The sequence below is a fragment of the Stenella coeruleoalba genome, assembly GCF_951394435.1.
Source record: "Stenella coeruleoalba genome assembly, chromosome: 8".
Lineage (NCBI taxonomy): Eukaryota > Metazoa > Chordata > Mammalia > Artiodactyla > Delphinidae > Stenella > Stenella coeruleoalba.
Window position 1 is genome coordinate 83,673,313 of NC_137154.1, and position 13,905 is coordinate 83,687,217.

The window sequence follows — 13,905 nt, forward strand, 5'->3', positions numbered from 1 at the left end:
ATTTCACATTTCCAGTTCATGTATCAAGTCCTCTGTGGCCTCTTTTCCTAGTAGGATGCTCATTATTTAGAGGGGCCCATTTACTAGGCCAAATACCTGTTGACAAGTTAATTTCCAACTGACTACCAGTGCCCCTAATTAGGAACTTCAACAGAGCAGCTAAAATTTTTTAAAATGTCATTTTAGAGAGTACATGAAATGCTGGAAACATTGAGCAGTCTGCTGTTCTTTATGGCCATTTAGATGAAAAGTGTTCTGTTTAGGAAAGTGATTTGATTCAAGAATTGTGATTATTTTGTATGTATCCTTCCTCACCAATAGTGTACTTCTTGTTTATTACAGGATTTCTTCAAGCAAGAATTAACTTTCATTAGCAAATTCATTGAAATTGTTCAAAATAAGCCACTTTTCTCTTACTATTCCAAAAGAAGATGTCAGAATCACAAATTTAAGATGATGGAGTAGTGTTGTACTACAGGTACCCACACCCCCTCATCCCAGAGGCAGGAGAGTACATGGTCCTAGGTGCATCTCCTGTTTCAGAGGCTTCATCCCTGCTGAATGGATTCCTCTAACAAAGAAGCACAAGACAGTAGCTCACTTTTATTTGGTAGCAGAAATATGATTTATATTGAATAATTTATTTACATTGGGTGGCTATTCTTGTGCCAGCTAGAGGATGAATGTTAAATGATAAAAGTGATCATAATTGCCTTATGGAAGGATACTGCTATGAACTCAGCATAAACTTCACTCTGCAGCATATCAGTAAATGGCAGTAACAGAAAATGTTGGAAGTAGAACATGTGTAAATAGCTCTTTTTATTAAATCAGATTCTTCCAGTGCTTAAGCAAGGCATTCATCTTTGGAAAGTACAGTGGCTCCTTTTGGAACACAATAAAAAAGCTATGATTGAAAACACAGAAACAAACACAAAAAAACTGCTGTCTATGCATATAGTTATTAAAAATCGGAGATGGTGGGGATTCCTTGGTGGTCCAGTGGTTAGGACTCCACACTTTCACTGTTGGAGGGCCCTGGTTCAATCCCTGAGTTGAGGAACTAAGATCCAGCAAGCCACGCAGCACAGCAAAAAAAAAAAAAAAAAAAAAACCAAAACCAACCAAACGAACAAAAAACACACATGTAAAAAAATATAAGAGATGGTGATCAGTACTTTCTCCTTGTAGTCTTGAGAATTTGATTGTTGTTCCTACAAAATGTAGCAAATCTTTTCAATAGTGATTTGCAAATCTTCCATCAGAAATAAGAAAACTAAGTCTAGTGTTATGAAGAATAAAAGCAAAATATTCTTCTAAATAAAACTAAGATTATTGGTTTGATGATTCAGGCTAGGAGATAAAAACAAAACAAGCACAGCTATAAACCCTCTGAACATAGGGTTCAGATGGTGGAGAGAGTGTGGCAGTAATTCTTCTTCTAATAATAGGAACAGAAGGATAGGATTAAAGAAAGCAAATGGGATCTGCTACACAGGTACATCTGAGATGCCTTCACTCCAGGCACATGGTCAGAAACATAAAGGAGATAAAGGAAATTAAAAGGAGGAAAAGTACTATAAATCCAAAAGTTCCTATTCCTAAACTCAGATTGGAAAGGGATGCACTTTTCCTACCTTTTTCCCTCCCTCCCTTTCTCCCTCCCTCCCTTTCTTCCTTCCTTTCTTTCTTTTTCCCTAAACCAACTACTGATTAGCTTTAAAGCTTTAAAGATTCATTTCTTCCTTTAAGGGTAAACATGCCAAACCAATTTAACATTCTCCCCAAATATTTAATCATTTTGATTGTTCTCTGGACCTTAAGCAGTTTTCCCACAAATTGAGGCACTTAAATAGGACCAGACATTTAAGAAGTGATCTCTTGGTAGCACTTGATGGTGAAGAACAGCCATCCTGAGATGCTTATATGGAGGTTTTGCTGATCTGGTCCTTTCACGAGAAAGCAACTTGGGTACTTGTTCTCTCATCAAAATCGGGCTTCTGGGCTTCCCTGGTGGTGCGGTGGTTGAGAGTCCGCCTGCCAATGCAGGGAACACGGGTTCGTGCCCCGGTCCGGGAAGATCCCGCATGCCGCGGAGCGGCTGGGCCCGTGAGCCATGGCCGCTGAGCCTGCGCGTCCGGAGCCTGTGCTCCACAACGTAGAGGCCACAACAGTGAGAGGCCCGCGTACCGCAAAAAAAATAAATAAATAAAATCGGGCTTCCAAAGTAAGGGGTAGCGCTGGTATTTCCATCTCTGACCATGCCTTACATTTACGATTGATCTAAGTGCAAAATAAACTGTATCTGTCAAGGCATTGTTTGATCTGATGATCTGGCTTGAAAAAATATAATACATAGCATAGAAAGAAAGTACAGTGCCTAGCATAACAAGCTGTTTTTTAATGAAATATTTGTGGGCATGTTGGCCCATTACAAAAACAAGGAAAAAATCAAAATATATCCTGGATAATAAATAACATTATCAGGACACTCACCCAGAAATTATGAAAGGGTAAGGAAGCAGTGTATAAATGTCATTTCACAATTGAAATGAGCATTTCTCTTTCATGATTTGTGTTATTGTTTCTGTGATTATGTGAGAGGGTTGTGATACACCTCACAGAGCATTGAGCCCTAAGAAATGGTGCACCATCTCTAACCCCTCACTGTGGATTTCCACTGGGTTTCCCTGTCTTTGACAGTGTGAATACCCTCAGGGGAATTGAAAAAAAGAAAAAAGAAAAGCATAGAACATGATGTCTTTTCTCTCCTTTTATATAACACTGTCTTGATGCAAAACAATTCCCCAGGCATTTTCTTCTTATATGCAAGGAGGCCAGTGGGAGAAATTTTAGATGGGCTATAAGTCACTCACATCTGGATGCTTCCTGCCACCTAGGATGACACCTCTAGGTCTCAAGCCACATCTCTGTATAGTTCTGATGAAGAAGTTGCATAGGGGAAACTTTCTGTTTAATTTAATTGGCTTGTATCCTAAGTAGGTTGAATACAAAAATACTCCTTAAACTGTAATTAGAACCTTTTTCTCTAGGACGATTTAGTACTACAAGAACCTGATTATTATGGAGTCCTAATGCATAGACTTAAAATAGGCTTCATTTGAGAAGCTGGCCCACATACTGGGCAAACTTTACTGGAATTTGCACATGGGTATCATAAGGGCAGATACCATGGAAAGATTTATCCCTGACTTGTAATAGGATTAATGCCAACCAGTTATTAATATCATTACCATTTGGCTGATAACAAGTTAACAAGGATATTGCTCAATCTTTTCTTCTGTCATAGCTATCCAATAGTTGGAAGAATGGAAAACTTTTTCCAAGAGACCATGTTGTGGTTTTGTAAAATTTCTCACTCATCTAATTAAAATGTTCCATTAATTATTTTCAGGGTTACTTTTTTTTGGAAGCTGATAATCTAAATCCTAACAGATCTTAGAACATATTTGACTAAAACAGTTGAATTTCAGACTTCACAACATAGTAAATCATTTTTTGTCTTTCAGCAGAATATGACTTCACATAGAAATTTCATATGTACTTTTGTAATGATTTTTGGTGATCATTTTATACATTTTAATTGTAGTTATAACTTTCTTCTTAAATAAAATAATATATACATATTAAAAAAAGAAAGTATACTTAATCAGAAAAGAAAATAAAAATTACTCATAATTCCATTACCCAGAAAAACCACTGTTAATATTTTTGTTGTATATCCTGCCAGTCTTTTTCTCCTTGTTTATATATCATCATTAAATATTTTGTTTTATTTACTAAAGAAAAAATATATTATTCCACACATGTTCTTTCCAAACATTTTTCTATTTGATAAGCATATTATGGACATTTTGTTATTAGTTACTCCAGAATACAATTCTAATGCCTACAAAGGATTCTACCACATTTTAGTGTAGAAATTTAGTTACTTATATGTTTCCTCCATTCCCTGTGCATTTAAAAAAATTTTTTTAACATGTTTACTGGAGTATAATTGCTTTACAGTAGTGTGTTAGTTGCTGCTTTATAACAAACTGAATCAGCTATACATATACATATATCCCCATATCTCCCCCCTCTTGTATCTCCCTCCCACCCTCCCTATCCCACCCCTCTAGGTGGACACAAAGCACCAAGCTGATCTCCCTGTGCTATGTGGCTGCTTCCCACTAGCTATCTGTTTTACATTTGGTAGTGTATATAAGTCCATGCCACTCTCTCACTTCATCCCAGGTTACCCTTCCCCCTCCCATGTCCCCAGGTCCATTCTCTACATCTGCATCTTTATTCCTGTCCTGCCCCTAAGTTCTTCAGAACCACTTTTTTTAGATTCCATATATATGTGTTAGCATACAATGTTTGTTTTTCTCTTTCTGACTTACTTCACTCTGCATGACAGACTCTACATCCATCCACCTCCCTACAAGTAACTCAATTTTGTTTCTTTTTATGGCTGAGTAATATTCCATTGTATGTATGTGCCACATGGACACTTAGGTTGCTTCCATGTCTTGGCTATTGTAAATAGAGCTGCAGTGAACACTGTGGTACATGACTCTTTGAATTATGGTTTTCTCAGGGTATATGCCCAGTAGTGGGATTGCTGGGTCATATGATATTTCTTTTTAGTTTTTTAAGGAACCTTCATAGTGTTCTCCATAGTGGCTGTATCAATTTATATTCCCACAAACAGTACAATGTAAATTTTCTCCACACCCTCTCTAGCATTTATTGTTTGTAGATTTTTTGATGATGGCCATTCTGACTGGTGTGAGGTGATACCTCATTGTAGTTTTGATTTGCATTTCTCTAATGATCAGTGATGTTGAGCATCCTTTCATGTGTTTGTTGGTAATCTGTATATCTTCTTTGGAGAAATGTGTCTTTAGGTCTTCTGCCCCTTTTTGGATTGGGTTGTTTGTTTTTTTGATATTGAGCTGCATGAGCTGCTTGTAAATTTTGGAGTTTCAATCCTTTGTCAGTTGCTTCATTTGCAGATATTTTCTCCCATTCTGAGGGTTGTCTTTTCTTATTGTTTATGTTTTCCTTTGTTGTGCAGAAGCTTTTAAGTTTCATTAGGTCCTATTTGTTTTTATTTCCATTTCTGTAGGAGGTAGGTCAAAAAGGATCTTGCTGTGATTTATGTCATAGAGTGTTCTGCCTATGTTTTCCTCTAAGAGTTTTACAGTGTCTGGTCTTACGTTTAGGTCTTTAATCCATTTATTTGTTGTTTTTCCCTTGCTGCTTTTAATATTTTTTCTTTGTATGTAACTTTTGATAGTTTGATTATTATCTGTCTTAGCATGTTTCTCCTTGGATTTATCCTGTATGGGACTCTCTGTTCTTCCTGGGCTTGACTGACTATTTCCTTCCCCATATTAGGAAAGTTTTCAACCATAATCTCTTCAAATATTTTCTCAGTCCCTTTCTTTTTCTCTTCTTCTTCTGGGACCCCTATAATTCTAATGTTGGTTCGTTTAATGTTGTCCCAGAGGTCTCTGAGACTGTCCTCAATTCTTTTCATTCTTTTTTCTTTATTCTGCTCTGCAATAGTTATTTCCACTATTTTATCTTCCAGGTCACTTACCCGTTCTTCCTCCTCAGTTATTCTGCTATTGATTCCTTCTAGAGAATTTTTAGTTCCATTTATTGTGTTGTTCATCATTGTTTGTTTGCTCTTTAGTTCTTCTAGGTCTTTGTTAAACATTTCTTGTATTTTCTCCATCCTATTTCCAAGATTTTGGATCATCTTTACTATCATTACGCTGAAATCTTTTTCAGGTAGACTGCCTATTTCTTCTTCATTCTTTTGGTCTGGTGGGTTTTTACCTTGCTCCTTCATCTGCTGTGTGTTTCTCTGTTTTCTCATTTTGCTTAACTTACTGTGTTTGGGGTCTCCTTTTCACAGGCTGGAGGTTTGTAGTTCCCATTGATTCTGGTGTCTGCCCCCAGTGGCTAAGGTTGGTTCAGTGGGTTGTGTCAGCTTCCTGGTGGAGGGGACTGGTGCCTGTGTTCTGGTGGATGAGGCTGGATCTTGTCTTTCTGTTGGGCAAGACTGCATCTGGTGGTGTGTTTAGGTGTGTCTGTGACCTTATTATGTTTTTAGGCAGCCTCTCTGCTAATGGGTGGGGGTGTGTTCCTATCCTGCTCGTTGTTTGGCATAGCGTGTCCAGCACTGTAGCTTGCTGGTAGTTGAGTGGAGCTGGGTCTTAGCGTTGAGATGTAGATCTCTGGGAGAGCTTTCACCATTTGATATTACGTGGAGCTGGGAGGTCTCTGGTGGACCAGTGTCCTGAACTCAGGATTCCCACCTCAGAGGCACAGGCCTGACACCTGGCTGGAGCACCTAGAACCTGTCAGCCACATGGCTCAAAAGAAAAGGGAGAAAAAAAAAGAAAGAAAGAAAAAAATAAAATAAAGTTATTAAAATAAAAAATACTAAAAATTAAAAAGTAATAAAAGAAAGAAAGAAAGAAGAGAGCAACCAAACCAATAAACAAATCCACCAATGATAACAAGCACTAAAAAGTATACTAAAAAAAAAAATTTTAAACAAACAAAAAAAAAACAGAACGCTAGAACAAATGGTAAAAGCAAAGCTCTGCAGACAAAATCACACAAAGAAGCATACACATACACACAAAAAGAGAAAAAGGAAAAAATATATATATCTTAAAAAGAAAAAGGGAAGAGAGCAACCAAATCAATAAACAGATCTACCAATGTTAATAAACTGTAAATACTAAACTAAGATAAACATAAAACCAGAAACAAATTAGATGCAGAAAGCAAACTCCAAGTCTACAGTGGCTCCCAAAGTCCACCGCCTCAATTTTGGGATGATTCATTGTCTACTCAGGTATTCCAGAGATGCAGGGTACATCAAGTTGATTGTGGAGATTTAATCTGCTGCTCCTGAGGCTGCTGGGAGAGATTTCCTTTTCTCTTCTTTGTTTGCACAGCTGCTGGGGTTCAGCTTTGGATTTGGCCCTGCCTCTGTGTGTGGGTCGCCGGAGGGCTTCTGTTTTTCGCTCACACAGGAAGGGGTTAAAGGAGCCGCTGATTTGGGGGCTCTGGCTCCCTCAGGCCGGGGGGAGGGAAGGGTACACAATGTGGGGTGAGCCTGTGGCGGCAGTGGCCGGCGTGATGTTGCACCAGCCTGAGGTGTGCCGTGTGTTCTCCCAGGGAAGTTGTTCCTGGATCACAGGGCTCTGGCAGTGGCGAGCTGCACCGGCTCTCAGGAGGGGAGGTGTGGATAGTGACCTGTGCTTGCACACAGGCTTCTTGGTGACTGCAGCAGCAGCCTTAGTGTTTCATGCCCATCTCTTGTGTCCTCACTGATAGCCATGGCTCACGCCCATTTCCGGAACTTGTTTAGGCAGTGCTCTGAATCTCCTCTCCTCATGCAACCTGAAACAATGGTCTCTTGCCTCTTAGGCAGTTCCAGACTTTTTCCCAGACTCCCTCCCAGCTAGCTGTGGTGCACTAGCCCTCTTTAGGCTGTGTTCACGCAGCCAATCCCAGTCCTCTCCCTGGGATCTGACCTCCGAAGCTGGAGCCTCAGCTCCCAGCCCCCACCCGCCCTGGCAGTTGAGCAGACAAGCCTCTCAGGCTGGTGAGTGCTGATCAGCACTGATCCTCTGTGCGGGAATCTCTCCGCTTTGCCCTCTGCACCCCTGATGCTGCACTCTCCTCCGTGGCTCCGAAGCTTCCCCCGCTCCGCACCTCTGCCAGTGAAGGGTCTTCCTACTGTGTGGAATCTTTTCCTCCTTCACAGCTCCCTCCCAGAGGTGCAGGTCCTGTCCCTATTCTTTGTCTCTGTTTTTCCTTTTTTCTTTTGCCCTACCCAGGTAAGTTGGGAGTTTCTTACCTTTTGGGAAGTTTGAGGTCTTCTGCCAGCATTCAGTAGGTGTTCTGTAGGAGTTGTTCCACATGTTGATGTTTTCCTGATGTATTTGTGGGGAGGAAGGTGATCTCCATGTCTTACTCCTGCGCCATCTTGAAGGTTTCTGTCCCAGTGCATTTATATGATATAGACCATGATTTTGTATAAGTCAGTTGGAATTGTTATTTTTAACTCAAGCTGTTCAAGATATTGGAGCCAGAGCAATTTTACAAAGGAACACAATCAAGGTTTTGGTTCAAATTCAGGGATTAATCATATCATTGAGGATATTAATTAACTACACAAATTCATCTTAATGACCCTGGATCACCTTATGTTAGAGCTGGGGGGAATTAGTGAACATATGAGAAAAAGAAATATCTTTTAGAAATCACACCAATAGGAAGTAATATAAATAATTCTGCCTTCTAGGAAAATAATTCTGCCTTCTAGGAAAACTCTAGTGTTCAGAGAAGAAGGGTTGAATATAAGTTCCTGGATGATAAGTCCTCTTTACTTCTACAGCTTGAGTCATTTTGAGATGCTGAGCAGTCCCATGAAGTAGTAGACACTCACATATTAAAAACTAAAAGTTGGCATAAAACACAAATTCACATGTGCCAGAAGCATTGTGAATAAGTGCATGATTGGTGGCCATATACTTTATAGTTTGTTAAGGTATTATTGGAGTGAGATAGGGTGTGCAATGAAGAAAACTTTGTTTAGCAGGAGTCAAGAACAAACTTGTCAAGAGGCGGAGTTTTTGGAAGGTTTATATCAGAGAATGTTGAAGAACCCAAGGTCAACATGCTTGTTCAGTGAACTGTTGTGGAGGCATTCTGGCACATCCAAGAAGTACTGGGATTGGTCAGCAGAGAAGATGGTGGCCACACTACAAAGTCCTCAAAGAGGACAACAGTACCAAAAGGAAAGCAGAGGGAAGGGGGAAAAAAATGGGAGCAGGGGAAGAAATAACACAGAAGCCAAAAATAAGACACTAAGGAGAAGCTGGAAGTGAATTGGGGCTGGCTGAGAGGCTATTCGTGGGGGCAGAAGATGGGAGATGCCACAGCATACCCTTTCCCTGTGTCTATGGGGGACAGCTTCTAAAACACAAGTGTTCTGTTTTCGAGGTACTGATTTGCTTTGAAAATATTTTTAGGCAAAGGTAGGAAAAGAATGGATCCCTGTGCTTCACTCTTAGTTTGTTAGTGTGTCAAATTTACTAGAATAGGGAATTCTGGAGCTTGCAGTCATAGTAAGTATATGCTTACAGACCTTGGGCTTCCCTCCCAATGATGGGTTTTGTAGCTACCTCAAATAAAATAACATGGGGTTAGAATAATGAAATATGCTTGTAAACCCAGAAGTCTAATGATTGATTTTCTTCTGGGCTTCTTTGCTTGCTGGTGGTGGCTGCTTTCTATTCTCTTACAGAGTTCTATTGGAAGAGTGCTATCTTTTGTTTTTGACAGAATGCTGATCCAGGTGTGCCTGTATTTTTACTGTAAATTTTTGTGGCGTTGCCTGAAATTTGTAATGAGAAAGCTGACTGGAAGATGTGAACTGCAACGGATCTGTTACAATACCAAGCCTGGAGCTTCTAGAACTATGAAAATCGGTAAGCATGAAACAAAGCAGTAAGCAAAATGTAGGCTTTCTGGGATTGAGGATACACTGTTATTTTTCAGTATAGTAATTGTAAACCAGTTGTAAAAGATAATTTTTGAATGGCTTTTTAAATCATCTCTTTTCCAGAAACATCACTGAGGGATTCAAAAAGTAAGGTAAGTAAAATTGTTCCTATATTTTTCAGCAACTTTTCAATTGAAGACTTACCTCCATCATCAAAAAGTAAAAATTTTAAGAAACAAAAAGATACTTTTGGCTATGAATACTAATGCAAACTGAGAAGAATGAATTGTTTTCCCATCACAAACCACTGTACTTTTTACATGAAGGCAGCCACTCAAGAATTTCTAGGCAGATTTATGACACACATATTATTTCATTGTTGAATTAATCCTTTTTTATACCTCTTTCCAAATCATAAAATAAATATTCCTTGAAAATAAGAGCAGTGGTAACTCTCTGGTATTTCATCAATATCCAAATCATTTAACTTTATACTCAAGATTTTCCAAGAAAATCAAAGAAGCCACTATGCTAGCATTTATAGCACATAGTTAAGCATCCACATAAGAAAGAAAAATCTGCTTCTCAAGATTCTTGAATATTTAATTTAATTTTGGCATCCTTAGGACTATATCCCCCATGTACTTCACACAGTCATAGACATAATGCCCATTAACAATGGAAGCCATGTGTGTTGAGTGAGAAAAGGAAAATATAATATTTCTATGAAGTAGCTTAAAACAGATGAAGATGGTAAAAAAAACTTACGTATTTTTGTTTTGTTATGTTAATTACCTTAATCAGGAAAATTGTGCTACCCCCACTGTGAAAATATCAAATTTACTAGAATTCAAATACTACATGAATTTTTTGCCTTTAGTTTAGTTTCTTATCTTCATATAGAAGCTTTAAACAAACATTTGAGGCCCCTATTTAAATAGACCCCACTTAAGACACCAGTGTTCATGACAAAGCAACTGATTGAAACATGTTTTCCAGCTACTGCAGACTTCAGTGAGTGTTCATCCTGATGCTATTGAAAAAACTATAGAAGACATTATGGAACTGAAAAAAATTAACCCTGACATAAATCCACAGTAAGAATATGTTTATTATGTTGTAAATATAAAACAGAAGTCACATGCCACATATTTAGTAGTTCTAAATACTCAAACTATGCTCTCGCATGCTCTTTCTCCCTCTCTCTCTTTCCTGCCCCAAATAATCATCTGCATGTTGTGACTTTCAGATGAAAAATAAAGAAAAAAGATGCCTTTTTATTATTTGTAAATAGCAGCAGCTTTGTACTTCTGTTGTGATTTATGCTTATGCTTCTGAAATGCAATGAATGTAAGAAATCTGGTGCATGCCCCTGATATCAGAAGGTGAAATAAAGGGAGCCCATTCATCAACAGTCGCTCCATATGATGCCTGTATTTTACATTAACAGTAAATGTTCAGATTGTAAATGTGCCTGAGCTGATTCTGCTCCATAAAGAATATTTCTTCAGTTCATGACAGGCTGATAATCTTGGAGACAGTTTCTACCTGCTTGTGAAGAAGACAGGCATGTGTGGGAGAGAGAGATAGACAGTTTTTATATGAAGACTTTAGAACTTTGTAATTTAGTCATCTCATCTTGGAAGTATTAAAATGCATTTGGCGATGTACATGACATTTAAAATTAGCTTTATATTTTCCATTGTGTGCAGGAATTTTTCTGTAAAATTTTAGGCTTAGGATATTGGGTAGAATAAATTCTGTATGCAGATATATTCAGGTAAAGTTTAGGTAAGTAACAAACTGTCTTTTAGATGTGTATACTTAAGAACTTCAGATGTTATCACTAAAGAAAGCTTTTACTTGCCAAAGATGAGGAGCTGTAGTCAAAGGGAATTTCAGAGTGCACTTTGCATAGGTCTGTATCTTGAAGGGATTCTAGTACTAGCTGATTGAGGCTCATCACAAAACTCCATTTCCATGTAGTCTCCATAGTACTCTTCTGTAGAAGCTTCAGCTAATTAGCTGCCTTTTCCTCATTCAGCCATTAAATGTGATTTAATTATACAGTAAATGTCTTTTTGAAACCTTCTGACATATTTTATTTCTCTGGGAAGCTGGTAAGAGTGAAATTCATTTTAAATTAAGTTGAACCAAAAATTTATGATTACAATTAGGCATGAGAGATATATTAGACCTATAATCATATTTAGAGATTGGGTTAGATTTAATAGCAAATCTTTTCTGTCTCTTTTATGAAAGTTATATACTTCATTCAAAGGTGTTTCCTTACCATCTATTCTTTTGATTTCCTTTAGGGAGAAAAAAACCCTTATAGGTAGTAGATTGTGTTTTTTAAAGCTCAATATGGATTTTAGTGGGGTTTTTTTCCAGGTTGACATTGACATAATGTGATTTTTTTTAATTGAATAATTTTCTGGAAAAAAATCAAGAAATAGAGAGGGCTAGGGGAAATACCTTGTAATTTATCAAGCCATTACTACTATTAACCTTACTTTGTTTTATACATTTTTTTCAGGTGCCACTTACAGTGGTGATAAGAATTACTACAGTAAAATTGAATTGGGTCCCTTGTTTTCTTCTTTTTTATTTCTACCACTCCCTTCTTTCCCTCAAAATTAACTCTCTTCTCAGTCCTGTGTTGATTTTATGGGTGACCACTGTGCCCTTTTCCTAAATATCTGATTTAGCTTTTTTTAATTGAACATTCAATTTTATTTAAGTTTAGTATTCTGGGTTATCTGACACTGCCTTCTATGTTGGGAGTAAGCATACAATCCTAAAACTTAAATTTTTCTATTGCCCCCAACTTTAGACTTAACCTCTATACATCTCATCCCCCCCAAAAAAGATGATTATGACACTGTCATTGTGATTACGGTGACCCCCCAACTCCAACAAAAAATGCTTAAATTTAGTGAGTGAATTAGAAGTTGGAGTATATTGAACAGTAACTCTTAGACTGAATCATATGCAATTGCTATTGTTGAATCACAAAAGTGAATAACTATAAAATTAGCAGGAAAAAATAACCATGAAGTACTACCTTTAGATTAAAAAATGCCATCAAATGAGTACAGGAAGATAATTTATGTAACAGTAGTTTATAGGAAAAAAGGATCTTGGTGATTATTTAGCCACCTGTTTAATAAACTTGTAATGTTATGTGACTGCTTAAAGAGACCCTATTTTACTTTCTGTGTTGTAGGAGAGAAAAACAGCATTCAGATCACAGGAAGTAATGATCCTCTCTATGTCATGCTTGCCAGATTCTTTTTTGTTCCAATGATACATTTTAAGGGGACTGTTAATCATACAAACTGTGCATTCAAGAAGACTGAGCAAGATAGTAAAACATCTGAAAACCATGTCCCATGAGAAGGAATTGAAGGAAGAGGGGAGTTTTTTTGTTTGTTATTTATTTGTTTTTAACCCTGGAGATGAGACTAGAAGAAAGAATTCTTCCTGTCTTAAAATGAATAGGCATGGTAGGGAAAAGTGGAAATGAATTTGCTCTGAGAACAGTGTTTGAACCACTTGGTAATAAAGAAAGCAGATTTTGTTTCAGCATAAGAATAGGCATTCAGACAAGTAGAGCAGTCAGAATAGAATGGGAAATTTTGTAAAGTACTGAGTTCTTTCTCTTGGCCTTGCCTTATCTGTCAGGGGTGCTCTGCAAGCAGAGGTATTTTTATTGTTGTGGTTTTTATTTGTTTCAAAATTTTTCTTACCCCTAAGCCCCTGAGGGCTATTTATCTCTCTCTCACTGACACCTCCCCACACACACCCTTCTGAAGTGTTTCTGATATATCTACCTAGGGGAGCTAAATGATCCCTAAGAAACCATGATCACCTATATTTTCTACATCTTTCAAGTCACTTGCATAAAGAGCTCCCTTGTTTTTAAGCCATATTATTGCAATTTGCCTTGAAAAGGCTGGAGTGAGAGGTAAATTTTAGCCAAGTTCCACAGCTGTCCATGTGGAGCTTCAGTTAAAAATTGTGCTTCTATTAGAAAAATCCTATTTGAGCAATTTCCAAATATTATATAAATATGAAAAGTCCTATTGTACATACATCAAGTGAACAAATGCCAGAGAATGTGGTTTTTTTTCCCTCATGTGTGTTTCTTCTATTTTTTAACATGTTAGGCTGGGAATCTCTCTTCAAGCTTGCCTTCTGCAAATTGTTGGGTACAGAAACCTTATTGCGGATGTGGAAAAACTGCGCAGAGAGCCCTATGACTCTGATAATCCCCAACATGAAGAAATGCTTTTGAAGGTTAGTCCTTGAACACATTTCAGTTCTTCACTTAGGTCAGCTAATGTTTGCCAAGCTCC

The 13,905-nt window shown here is 37.8% G+C and overlaps 1 protein-coding gene across 3 annotated transcripts in view; it reads left to right on the top strand.

Moving 5' to 3' along the window:
* Positions 1-13,905, top strand: part of ELMOD1 (ELMO domain containing 1) — a gene marked incomplete at its 5' end in the record, with an annotated part of 68,981 nt that overhangs the window by 14,771 nt on the left and 40,305 nt on the right. For 2 of the 3 annotated variants that reach the window (XM_079929380.1, XM_079929379.1), the window contains 4 exons: positions 8,721-9,530; positions 9,668-9,696; positions 10,544-10,641; positions 13,717-13,846. In XM_079929380.1, the coding sequence (XP_079785506.1) occupies positions 9,254-9,530; positions 9,668-9,696; positions 10,544-10,641; positions 13,717-13,846 (534 nt within the window). Of the gene's footprint in view, positions 1-8,720; positions 9,531-9,667; positions 9,697-10,543; positions 10,642-13,716; positions 13,847-13,905 lie in introns of those variants that run through there. The other variant, XM_079929381.1, reaches the window with a different exon arrangement.